The sequence below is a fragment of the Caretta caretta genome, chromosome 6 (assembly GCF_965140235.1).
Source record: "Caretta caretta isolate rCarCar2 chromosome 6, rCarCar1.hap1, whole genome shotgun sequence".
Lineage (NCBI taxonomy): Eukaryota > Metazoa > Chordata > Testudines > Cheloniidae > Caretta > Caretta caretta.
In genome coordinates this window covers 116,590,468-116,603,602 of record NC_134211.1, presented here as the reverse complement: position 1 = coordinate 116,603,602, position 13,135 = coordinate 116,590,468, and the positions used below count along the sequence as shown (strand labels likewise).

Here is a 13,135-nt window from a genome sequence, read left to right as displayed (position 1 = left end):
AAGTGCTCAGGCCTATTATATGGAGTGTTACTGACAGGCTCTGCAGGGAGCCCTGGCCAGTCCCCTGCTGCCGCAGCGCTGTTGGCTGTAATGTGGAGGTGTGAAGGGTGGCAAACGTAGACCTGCTGCCTCTGAGAACCCCTGGCGCTCAGGAGAGCGACACAGGAGAACCTGTCCCTTCTTGCCTCTCTTCTGGTGACATGTAGGACTGTGTTGTCTAAATAAAATGCTTGCTGTTCCTAAATCAGTTCCATCGCTTCACTCATTTCTAAGCTTGTACTTGAATCGGGCTCCTTGAGGTAATGCCTCTCTGTTAAGCATCTTGGCAAATTGCCCATCTTCAACAAGTTCCTGGTCTTCAGGCAGGGCTTTCTGGGATATTGACCGTCTTGTGACTGAATTGTTTAGTGCCTCCTTTGTGCACTGTATGTAGCATTCTGAAGAAGCAGTGTTTTAATACTTATGGCAGTGTGCAATGACCCCCCCCAGGTTAAGTAAAGAGAAATGTGTATAAATACACAAAACTGATGATTAGAACCTGGCACGTAAGGTAGAGCTTTGCATGATTTCTTAGGGATGCAGATGGAAGGGGCTTCCCTTCCTCTTCAAAATGTCACTAGCTGTCTTGTACCTGTGTTGACATTGACACTCCCTCTGATGGGAGGGACTGTGTTATATGCATTGCCCTCTGACAGAATTTGCGATTACCTAGTGGCACACTGCTTCAGAAACAGATTCTCCACCCCTGCTTTATGCAGGGAGAAGTAGCTCTCGGGAGGCACCCTCTCCCTCCGTTTATTGCTAAAAATGGGGAAAGCTGCTGTACAAAGGCTCCTCATTTTAATACAGGCTCATTTCCTTCAACCTTTTGACTATTCCTTTTTCCCCTCTCCTCCCCCCAGAAACTGGGTATTGAGAAAACTGACCCCGGGACATTGACGGATGAAGAGAGAAACAAATTTGTGAGATTGGATATTGATCCAGCTACCATAACATGGCAAAGAGGTACCAGAGCAATAGACAGTTGAACTGCCGGATAGGACAAATGTGTGAAAAGAGGGGTTGTAAACGTACAGGGAGTTGTGTTTACTGGCACAACGCGGGGTCTGACATTGTGCATGCTCAGTGGGATAGATTCACTCTTGGGGCTCTTCTTTCAGTCTCAGTCCTAGAGCAGTTGACACAGATGGCTTGAATCTTGATGTGCTCAGGTGAGATTTAGTTAATTGCTACAAAGCTGTATTTCAGACTTTGCCAGTAGCTCAGTGAGAGAATACAAAGATTGGCAGCCCTGGTTAGCTGCCTAGTCTTCCCCATGCTGAGAAGAAGGGAAGTCTTTAGAGCTCCGTCCTGGCACTTGGTAGAACCAGGTTCACTTCCGTGCTCTGACACCAACTTCCTGCGTGACCATGGGGACAGATTTCCAAAGTTGTTTTGCACACGGATGTTGTGGGGATAAATGCAAGACTGTGAGGTGCTCAGATACTATGCTGGTAAGTCCCTAGGGTAGATATGGTACTATTCCTTCCCTGCGAACTCCAACAGGGCTTTCAGCTTCAGCCTTCGCATTACCACTGAGTGGGTCAGGTCTTTAGCTCGCTCTGGTGACCTACGCCAGCTCTGAAGCTGCCCCACTGCCTCTTATTTTTCCTGTCTCAATCCATTAATTTCACTTCTGTGTTAGCTGGGTGGTAGAATTTAATCCAGTCATTCTGTTAGCAGATTTTAAACCTTTTCATTGACCGATTTCACTACTATCCTAGTTGGTTCAGTTACAGCTGCCAGGAAGAAATGATACCTGATTAATTAAAACAGTGATTTTTAATGTCAAACAGCATTGTTTGGACCTTTACTTCCTCTAGAATAGCTTGGAACAGATGGCTTAACTCTCTGTATTTAATTATTAATTGCAAGAAATGTTTGAGTAACAGTAATTCAGCCTGAATAACTCTTTTCTGAAGTGAATGTTAAACTTCTTCTGTCTGTGGCATTCCATTAAGAAAAGAATGTAGTCTCTTGAGTATTTAAATTGTAGTTCGAACCAGGGTGGATAAAAATCATGTTTTAAATAACAATAAAATCAATTTTGTAAAAAAAATGATTTAAAAAAATTTCATTTTTTTAAAATCAGATTTCTAAAATTTTCATGTTTCTAGTTCTTTATTTTCTTACCATTTTATAGCCTTACAATGCTGAAGTGTGTTTTTTGTACTTTTCTTTAATTAGGCCTTGTCAACACACACAATGCTTTTACTATACTGGTCTAGTTTAACATGCTTTATTCCACTTCTTGTAAAGGAAAAAGCTTTCGTAATATAAAGTACCTTTTCACTGGTATTACTGGATCCACATTAGGGCTTGTATTGGTGTAACCATAGCAGTTAAAAAACAAAAATCACATACACCCCTAGGTGAAATAGTTATACCAACAAAAATCTGTATGTAGATCAAGCCTTGGTAGAAATAACGTCTGCGTAAAATCTGAAATCCTACTACAGTTAGGAACTAAGAAGTTTCATTATCTATACTAAAAAGGCAAGTCCAGAAACTCATAAACATCCTACTGGGAGAATGGTACAAATTCAAACGCAACATTGACAAGCAAACATCCTGTGCTATATTTGCAACCAATCCTGTTTTCTGAGGTATTGAACTTCCATAAGTCAAGGAAGCTGAAATGCTTTGACTAAGTTAATTATTTGTTTTTTGAAAATCCAACACTCAGGTGCCTAAATATGGATTTAGTAGCCTATTTTTTAAAGAGATTGGCCTGTGTATATGCAAAAAGTTGACAGCATCAATGTATTGAAAGTCTAAATTGACTTTTCATTTTTTTAACACTGAAGCAATTTTGCTTATGTTCACAAACATTATACACTGCTCAGAGTGAAGTTTTTAATAAAAATACAAATTTAACCCCTGATGTTATAAACACTTAAGTCACTTACTTAACTTTAAGCACACAAGTCATTTGAGGTCAGTAGTGTGTGTGAGTAGAGCTAAGTGCCTGTTTGCTGATTTAATTTTCAGTGTTTTGGTTTTTTACCTATGGCAGTTCTGTAACGTACAAACAAGGTACCCTACCAATAGTGACAGGTTTTTAAAAAATGCATTTATAAGTTATTTTCTTATAAACTTTATATTAAGATTACATTATTAATTTTCAGTTTAGTTTTTACAAAGGTTTTACAAAATTTTAAAGAAATTTAAAATCACTCACTGACTCAATACCTTAAAATAATCATACTTGGCATTTACATAACGATATTTAGCTGTTCTATAGCACTTTTCATCCATACATCTCAAAGCGCTTTACAAAGGAGGTCAGTATCTTTGTCCCTGTTTTACAGATGGGGAAACTGAGGCACAAAGAAGTGAAATGACTTGCCCAAAGTCTCCCAGCAGGCCAGTGATAGAACTGGGAATAGAATCCAGGTAGCCTGAGTCCCGGTCTGGTTCTCTAGTCAGTGGGTGACACTGCCCCTTTTATATAGCACTTTACATCTTCAAATCCCTGTACAGATATTGCACCCTCCCTTTACCCCATGAGTTCACTGGAAATAACCATTAGCCCAACTTCAGTGGCAATAGCCAACTGTCCTTATGTTACAGGTGGGGGAAATTGAAACAAAGGCAAAACGATGCAGCTAAGATTAGAATTCAGGACCTCCTACCTCAAAAAATCCACGCCCATTCTATAAGAGATGCTTCTAAAACCAGTGTGATTAAAGATCCCAAGTTGTATCCAAATTCATGTTTGCAATCCAAACCCCCGCAGTCAGCAGTAGAGTCCTTTGGGAGGTATTGTAGGAATGTACTTCGCAAATATCAGCAACAGACTGAGGTTCGTGCTTTCCTAGTGCTTTAAAAATATGATCCCTTTGGTCTGTGCAGCAGGCTGGTTAGAATTTTACTAGCAAAAGCAAACCAAAAGTGTTATTGGACTGATTTATTTTAATTTCTTTGATTGAATCCAGACATTATCCTATATCTCTCAGCAATGGGAAGTGAAATGTGTTCTCATATCCGGCTCCCAGAACTTAATGAGACTAACATCATTGGCAATATACTGTGAAGTATTTAAACTTGCAACCAGTTGACTGGAAATAAGAAGTCTGTAGTGAATTCTGAATGAATATTTCTCACACCCAGTTCTGTTACGAAATGCAGAAAGAAAGAACTGTTTGATACTAAAACAGTAGTGTCTGAGCATTTCTTTACTCAGTTCTTTGTGGGTCCTTATTTCTCTCTCTCTCATCTGTTAGTATTTTCCCAATCTCTTGTTGTTGCCTGATGGGGATGAGAAAGCCAGAGGGATAATGTCAAGCCCCCTTTAGAGAGGAGGGGTAGTCTTGTGGCTAAGGGACTGGGCTGGGACTGCAGTTGTGGATTTGATTCGTAGATCTGCCAGAGTCTTTATGCAACCTTGGGCAAGTCACTTGAGTTTTCTCTGCTTCAGTTTCCACCTGTAAAATGGGGAGGCAGTGTTGCCTAGTGGATAGAACACTGGACCAGTACTCAAGAGACCTGAATGTCTATTCCTGGCTCTGCCACTGGCTTGCTGGGTGACCATGGACAAGTCACTTTACCTCTCTGTGCCTCAGTTTCCCCATATGTAAAATGGGGACTATACTGACCTCCTTTGTAAATTCTTTGAGATGTAGGAATGAAAAGCGTGATGTAAGAGCTAGATTTTATTAATATTTGATTATAATACTTCTGTTCCCTTTTGTCTTGTGTGCATAAATCGTAAGCTATTTAGGCAGGGGATTGTCTCTTACTATGTGTTTGTACAGCACCTAATACGATGTGCCCCGATCTCGGTTGTGATCTCTAGATACTACCATAATACAAATAAGATGTAGTAATAGCTTGTAAAAGGGCTTTAAGATCTATAGGTTTGAGCGTTGTGTATTTAGTAGTAGTATTTTAGTTTTTTAAAGAGTATGGTCCTTCTCATCACTATCCCTTCTCTTAGGGATGTCAATGTTCTGAGTGACCGAATGGATATCTCAGTTTGAAATCACATGTATTAGCTTAATGTGGTGGTTTCTTTTTTACTCCCTGCAATTCCCCCCTCCCTGCAGTGATGGACACAAATGACAGGTTCCTGAGGAAGATCACTATCGGACAGTCTCCGACAGAGAAGGGCTTCACGCGAACGGTAACTGGTTTCTGCCTCTTGGGGCATTTAACCCTTTGAAAAGCAAGCATGAGAAAAACAATCCCTGAATAAAATTGTCATGTTCACCTCTGTGAGCCTTTCTTCCGCTAGGAATTAACAAATGTGCATTGTGCTGTCTCCCTGTTCAAATGAAGGTGAGAGGATGTGAAGCAGAGCCCCTAGCAGTATTAAAATTCCCACCCCAAAACCTGCCTCATTTGGTTTTAAAATTTGGTCACCAAAAAAGTCTTTCCTTGAACATTGGTTTCATGGTGGACTGGAATGATCTGTGTAGAGTCTCTTTACCTAAAACCAACCCATGCAGAAATATATTTTATTTAGTGCAGCAATAACCATTTACAGCTGTTCCAGGGACTTTGTCTTATAGAGACGAGTAGTTTTTTCCCACATGCTGCAGCATTGAGACCAATTACTTAGATTGCTCTTTAAAATACATTCTGGCATGAAACTTTATACTGGATTTCTGATGCTACATTACTAACCTAGAGAAATACATTTTCATATGATGTTAGTAGAGTAATGTGGTGCCTGTGCATTTTTCTTTAAATTGCAGAAAAACCCTAATTAAACACTATGAACTTTAAGCACTCTTAGTTGTGATACTATAGATCTGTTTCTTTTAAAATGGCAAAAATAAATTTTCAAGAATTCAGTGCAGCTAAAATTTCTGCTTAGCAGCCCTGACACTTCTCTTCTCCCCCCCTCTCCCCCCTTTGTTTGTTACAGGCCCAGTTTGACATCACGGTGGCAAGTGAAATTATGGCAGTCTTGGCACTCACTGATGGACTAGGGGATATGAGAAGACGATTGGGCAAAATGGTGGTAGCCTCTAGCAAGAAAGGAGAGCCAGTGACTACAGATGATCTTGTAAGAGAGCCATATAATTGCTACATCCCTAAATGTAAAACTCTCCTTGTTGCAAGTGAAAGTCCTGTGATGTAAAACAATAAGAAGATGTAAGAAGATGGTTCCACATAGGAGGGGTTGTAGGCTATTGAAAACTAAGGATGAAATCCTGGTCTCATTCACTTCAGTTTGAGTTTTGACTTCAATGAGGCTCAAATTTCATCCTGAGAAGAGAGAGAGTCCCCTTGATGCTAGGGCAGCTGGGAGGCTGTGTGTGTGTGATCGATCTGCTATGTGTCAAGATGAGGTTTCAGCCCTAAGAATTAATGGGGAAATATGCAATGGCAAAAAATACTGTGATTAAGGTGAATCACTCACAAATGGCTGCATTTTTGTAGGAGTACAGGGTCTCCAGAAAACAGCCTTGCAAAAAAATTAAAAAGTCCACTATTTCCCACTAAAAAGAACACTCGCTGTCCATTGCCTAGCAATGTCCTTTTGACACCCACCTGAGCCTACATAGATGTGAGTCATTGCTGAATTTGGAACTATATCTTTCAAAAGCCTCGTTTGCCGAAGGCCACAATCAGCACAACAAGGAGATGCTTGGAAATGTTTCCGTTTATTTCACCTTGTTTGGAATGAGCCCTTCCAGAAAAGTGGCCTCCTGTATGAAAAGTACCAATAAAAAAATCCACCCACTGCACCAATATCTCAAACTAGAAACTGTTACAAATATCTTAATATTAAGGCTCCTCCCATCCATCGTGCCCCACTTTAAATCTTGGTGGAATAGTCACTTTGCAGGATGACCAAAAATTCAGCAGATTTGGGCTCTGCAGATGAACAATTAAGCTAAGTTCCAAAACTGGGCGCCCTTCATTGAAAATGCCCTGCTTGAGGCTTTCAAAGCCCACTAGGGGATTTAGCCACACAGTGTCCATTGAAAGAAATGGGAGCAGTGTGACTAATCCACTAATCAGTTTTTCAAATGTCAACTCCTGCCCCCAAGACTTTCCCAGTTAAACAGGCCTGGCTAGTTCAGAACCTCAGGGAGGGGAGAAAAACGTTCTTGTTACTCAGGCAGAGAGCACTTTGTCAGGGAGGTGCGTTACTACTGGTTGGAATTTGGGTAAAATCAGTCTTGAATTATAATTGTTCTTTACCTAATTGTTGCAAAGTAGAGGATCTCATCAAATCTAACTCACTGCTTCTCTCGGCCATTTGAGTGTCTTCCCCTAGATTTGGCCGGCCCAGTCTCACAATGTAATGCAGTAAAGACACACGCATACCTCCTCATGCCTCTGTAGGCCTTACACAGGCAAAACTCTAGCTGACTCAGTGGGAGCCTTGTCTGCCCAGGCCCTTCAGACATGGCACAGACAGCAGCAATGATATCACTGTTCTGTCTGGAAGTTTGAAAGTTAGAAAGAAATTTTGGAGCAAAACTTAATGGCTACAAGTTCCTCGTAGGATACAAAGACAGTCGAGGAGTTTGGGGGGAATAGTTAGAACTGTCTAAGGGTCCATTGAATTATACAGAAGTCTAGTATCAGTAATATTGCTTTGCAGTTTTTCATTATTTTCTTCTGGAGCTGGGTAAAATTAAAATTAATCTATTAAATGCGAACAAAACCTTCTCAGAGTGAGATTGAAACAGGAATTAAATGAATCGGTATGTCTTTTTTTTTTAATAATTGCAAATTCTCCTTGTGTATTATTGAATACTACAATCCAGCTGAGAATAAAATTGTCTCAGTGAAAGAGACCGGAAGGTTCAAGGGACTGATGATGGATCTTAGCTCACTTGTTCAAATCCAGTCATTGGTGGTAGTGACTTAAAATTGTTACTGCCAGGGCTTTGTAGTGGTCTCAGTTCAGTTCCTAGTGGACTGGTGTCAGTCACAAAAACGCCCCTCTCCAATGACTCTAATAGATGGGGAATGTGCATGAAGATAAGGTCACTCACTCCCCCTTTGCAGGCATCAGAAGGATTGAGGCTCCAGGGTGGAGCAGTGAGCTACTGTTGCCCATGCTGAGCCTATTCTGTGGATAAATAGAAGACTTCAGACTCCAGTGAGGACAATTGGGCACTTCTCGCAAGCACCAAAATTCACTTAAAAAAATTGTTTCTGCCAGACAGACCTGGCCAGAATGTGGCAGTTGGATGCATTAGTTCTGAGGCCAGTAAATATAAATTTAGATACAAAAGTGGGAAAAAAAATACATTAAAGACATGGAGATTTTTTTTAATATCTTAAATGGGATTAGATACCGTCAATGAAAGGAAATAATGCTGTGACTGAAAGAGAAGCTGAGGCAGTTAGCACAATACACTGTTTCCACATGAGTGTCTTATTCACTGCAGTGATCTCCGCCCTGTTGCATGACTAGACCACATGGCCCACCGAAGAATGCTACATTGAATCGTGAAACTGGTACATCAGTAAGTGCTATTAGCTCTGTTCTTTGAAGGATCACCATAATGGAGGAAGAGCCTGGGTGTTGACTAGGAATTTCAGAATGGTACGAACACAGCCTTAGTAGATCTTGGGAATTGATGTTCTGTTCTCCTTTGTTCCCTTAGGGAGTGACTGGTGCTCTGTCTGTCTTAATGAAAGATGCAGTGAAGCCAAACCTCATGCAGACGTTAGAGGTGAGCAATACACTCCTTCATGGACCGCTTCGGTATGTACATTCACTAGACTGGCAAACTCAAAATGAAGCCTGGAAAAGCTGATTTAATTGCAAAGCTTTAATTTCATTTGATGCCTGTAAAAATGGATCTGCCTCTCTTGTTCATTCTTTCAAGCAATAGTTGGGGGATGTGAAATGTTTCCGGTTTGTTTGTTTTTTTGTTTGGTTGGTTGGGTTTTTTTGTTGTGTTTTTTGTTTGTTTGTTTGTTTTTTTTAATTAAAGGGAGGAAATTTTGTGTCTGTTAGTCCAGGGGAAGGGCGCTTGTCCCCAAGGGCTTTGGGGTTGCCGGAAGGAACTCTCATGCCAGCTCCCAGTGACTTGATCTCTTCTCTCCTCCTACCAATGCTTGGCACAAGGTTCTCCAGCAGAATTTTTGTAAAGGGGACTGTGGTTTGGGGTGAAGGAGCAGATGTGAGACCTATGATCCCATGTCCAGTCTGAGTACCTGCTGGTTGTTACAGTGGAACAAGGGGGAGCTAGAGTAAGGGGGATCAAGGAAGTGCAGCTTCCTCTCCTCTGCTGAAAGCAATGGGGAGCTCCCTTTTCTCTCCCTGGCCTGGGGTAGCAGCGTCCCCTGCAGCTCCCCCTCCTTCTTGGCTGGCGCACCGAGAGCCCCCACTCTCCGTTTCTGTCTCCTTTCACCACTGAGTAGAGCACAAGATGATGATGATTTATCTGTATGTTTTCTCACCCACATCCAGTTGCTACATTTTACTCCGCCCACCCCCTACCCACAGTTTGAGTAAATAAATAACTGAACATTCTTCTTCGAGTGATGGTTCCTGTTGTATTCCACTGTGGGTTACGCATGCGCCTGGAGCTGGGGGAATTTGAAAGTAGTGTCCATTGGTCCGTGCATGTGCCCTAGCTCACCTCGTGCCTTGGATCGAGAGGATAAAGGGCAGGGCAGGGCGGACCAATCACCTCTCCAATTCCTTCTCATCACCACTTGGTTCAGGTCGGAACTGCTCTGTGTCCGTAGCTTCAATCTCATCCCTTAAAATATGATTTACCTTGCTAAATAGTTTTGGCATTTTGTACTGTTCATAGTTTTAGTGTTAGATTAATTGTTGGGGGTACTGAACTATGGCAAAACTCCAGATTTCACACTCTGTGCTTCTTGCCCACAATCTTCTTGATCAGCAACGATCACCAATGCCACATCTCAGCAAGGTGCAGTATCTGCCACTCCTTTCCCATCCATACCCAAGAAGGGTGGGAACTCCACCTCCAAACATACCTTATGGAAATAGTTGTGAGCCCTCAGTCGGACCCAGGCCAGGGAACCTCCCTGTACATTTGTCTGACTCAGCAAGGAGTGAACCTCCTGCTGCTAAATCTGACATTGGTGCCAGAGAATCTGCCTCCATAGACCCCCTGTGGTGGGATCTTCTCAGGATATGTATGAGACTACATCTTCCTCAAAATACATTTCAAAGAAGTCGGACTGGGCTCTGAGCAAGCCCAACACTTCAGCCCAAGAGAACTTAGTGTGTCCTAAGTCCCGAGGCTTGATGAGAAAGTCCATAAACATTAGGCTCCATCGGTACTGTCATCGGCACCTCCCAAACCTCTGGATCTGTCAGCGCCGTTGAAGACTGTTCACTGACTATCCCGGCACCGTCCTCGTCAGCACCCTCTCTGGCTCTGATAGTCCGGACAGAGACACAATCCCTCTCAATTTGGGAAGAACTGGGTCCCGTGCACTCTGGAATCCCCTTTCTCAGGTCCATTCCTTTCCAGAGATGTTGACTGCTTGAAGAAGTTTATCGCCTGGTCCTTCCTCGAGATGCAACTTCCCTCCAGCACCACCGCCTCTAGAACAGGAATCCGTTTTCTCCTCATCGGGAGACACCGATCCAGAGGAGCCTTTGTTTCCTTACCTTACATCTCCTCCGCCACCCAAAACACTTGCACCACCTTGGAACCAACCTCCGCATTTAGCTCTGAGCCACTGGCGCTCTGTGACATGGGAGCCTGCACGTCACCCTTTCAACCCTTCCTACTGGCTATATTGGGGGCCCTGGAATCGGGCAACCCCCTGCAGAGTCGGTCAGGTTTGCTAGAGAGTCACTCCTTTCCTCCCCTTGAAGGAGGCACTCAGATCTCCCGCATGGATCCTTCCGAAGAGGAAGAGCAAAACACACCAGATTCGGCGGTTCTGCCAGAGCCAGCAAGACTGCCATCATCCTCTCCGGAGGAAGCAGTAACCCCTGTGTCTCCCCCTCCCTGCTGAGTTCAGGCAGTTCTAGAATTATCTTCATAGAATTGCTGGCAAACTTCAGATTCCTGTGGAAGCGGTTCAGGAATCCCAGCACAAACTCCTGGACATCCTCTACCCATCTGGATCCAACAAAATAGTGCCCCCCCGTTAATAAGGCTACAATGGAGCCAGCTAGGGCTGTTTGGCGCACTCCTGCTACCTGCGCTCCAGCCCTCAAGAGGGCTGGAAAGTGCTGCTATTAAGTGCCAGCCAAAGGGTCTGAGTTCTTGTTTTCTCGATCCTCTCCCAGTTCTTTGGTAGTCCAAGCGGCTTCTGAAAGGGCTAGACAGCAACATCCCTGATCTGCCCCTGTTGACAAAGAAGATATGTCTGGACCTACTGGAGAGAAAGGTCTTTTCGTCATCTAACCGCCCGCTCAAGATAGCCAAATATAAGGCACTACTGGCCAAATATGACTTCTTGAACTGCTCCAAGTTGGTGTAGTTCACTAACAGTCTGCCACAACAGGACAGAGCATGTTTCCAGGTGTTGATAGATGAAGGAAAAGTGGTAGCAAAGACTGCTCCCCAATATGCAGTCTATGCTGCGGGCACTTCCTCTAGAGTCTTTATCCTCTCAGTCGGAGACACAGGGTGAGCCAAGGCTCATGTGTGAGCCAACGGACACCGCTTTCAAATTCTCCGGGCGCATGGTGCACATGTGTAACCCATGGTGGAACACAGATAGGGGCCACGCATCTTGAAGAAAGAAGCTCCAGTTACTGGTAAGTAACTCCTCTGTGTAAGGAGGGCTGGAGAGGACTTCCCTAGAGCCAGTCACCATGGTGCCTGAATCACTCAGAGTCATTTCCTTACCCCTCTTCCCCTTTACCTACACAACCTCTTTACACTCACATACACACATACCCAGAGTGGGTCTGCAATGCGTCTGGGAGCCCAGGTCCATAGACTTGTGGTGTTGGGGCATAAGAGCCCAAGCTCCAGTCTGAGCCACTAGCATGCCGAGGCTGGGAGGCTTGCTCCCAGCTACAGAATAGCATACCCCCAGAGACCAGGAGCCTCCAGGATGATGCATTCTCTGCTTGCTAGGTTCAACTCTTACATTTTCTAAACAAAAACCAGTGCAGGTTTATTCTGCTTGGAGCTGGGAGATAGAAGATGCAGCCCAGTCTAGTGACTAACACACTGGTCTGGGAATGGGGATTCCTGAGGTATGTCTACATTGCAAATAGATGCCCGTGGCTGGCCTGTGCCAGCTGACTCAGGCTCGCAGGGCTTGGGCTAACGGACTGTTTAATTGCAGTGTAGACATTTGGGTTTGGGCTACAGCCTGAGCTCTGGGACCCTCCCACTTTGCAGGGTCCTAGAGCCTGGGCTCCACCCTGAGCCCAAATGTCTATACTGCAATTAAATAGCCCCTTAAGCCAAGCCCTTCAAATCCGAGTCAACTGGCACTGGCCAGCCGCTGTGTTTTAATTGCAATGTAGACATATCATTGGGTTCTAATCCCAGCTCTGCGATTAGCATGCTGCATGATCTGAGGCCCAGATTTTTTTGGAGCCTAAATCAGTTTCAGAAAGAATTAGGCACTTAGGAGCCTAAATCCCATAGACAGATCTGGGCCTTAGTGACTTGCCAAGGTCATGCAGCAAGTCAGCAGCACGGCTAGGATTAGAACCCAAGAGTCCCCTTTGCCAGACCTGTGCTTCAGTCACTAGATTGCACTACCCTTTCTATCTCCCAGCCCCAAGCAGAATAAATCTGCACTATTTTTTGGTCTGGAAAATGTAAGAATTGAACCTGAGCTCAGCAGCACCTAAATACCTTTAAAAATGTGGGCCGTAATCTTTCTGCCCGAGTTTTCCTGTCTGTAATACTTGGACGATAGAATGTTTGTGAAATGTTTTGAGAGCCTCTGACGGAAGGTGCTACAGAAGTGAAAAGTATTGTTATAATTTAACCATCTCTTTCTTGGGAGGATTAATATCTCCACTTCTGCAGATTATTAAAATAATTTTTGCTTCAGATTCTTACTACTGGGAATGAACGTTTGATCAGAAGGCTTTAAGAACTGCTGTTTGCCACAAGTGTATTTTTCTCAACCTCAAATGCTGTGGTCCTTAGCCTTGCAAAGTTTAAGAAGGTACTGAATCTTCCCTTTTTTGTTTTCTCCTGTCCTTTCT

General features: G+C 43.5%; 1 protein-coding gene across 2 annotated transcripts in view; it reads left to right on the top strand.

The window, feature by feature from the left end:
• The window catches only part of MTHFD1 (methylenetetrahydrofolate dehydrogenase, cyclohydrolase and formyltetrahydrofolate synthetase 1), a 70,481-nt gene that overhangs the window by 37,128 nt on the left and 20,218 nt on the right, over positions 1 to 13,135 (top strand). For both annotated transcript variants that reach the window (XM_048853596.2, XM_048853597.2), the window contains exons 16-19: positions 903 to 1,005; positions 5,088 to 5,164; positions 5,912 to 6,052; positions 8,619 to 8,687. In XM_048853596.2, the coding sequence (XP_048709553.2) occupies positions 903 to 1,005; positions 5,088 to 5,164; positions 5,912 to 6,052; positions 8,619 to 8,687 (390 nt within the window). The remainder of the gene's footprint in view (positions 1 to 902; positions 1,006 to 5,087; positions 5,165 to 5,911; positions 6,053 to 8,618; positions 8,688 to 13,135) is intronic.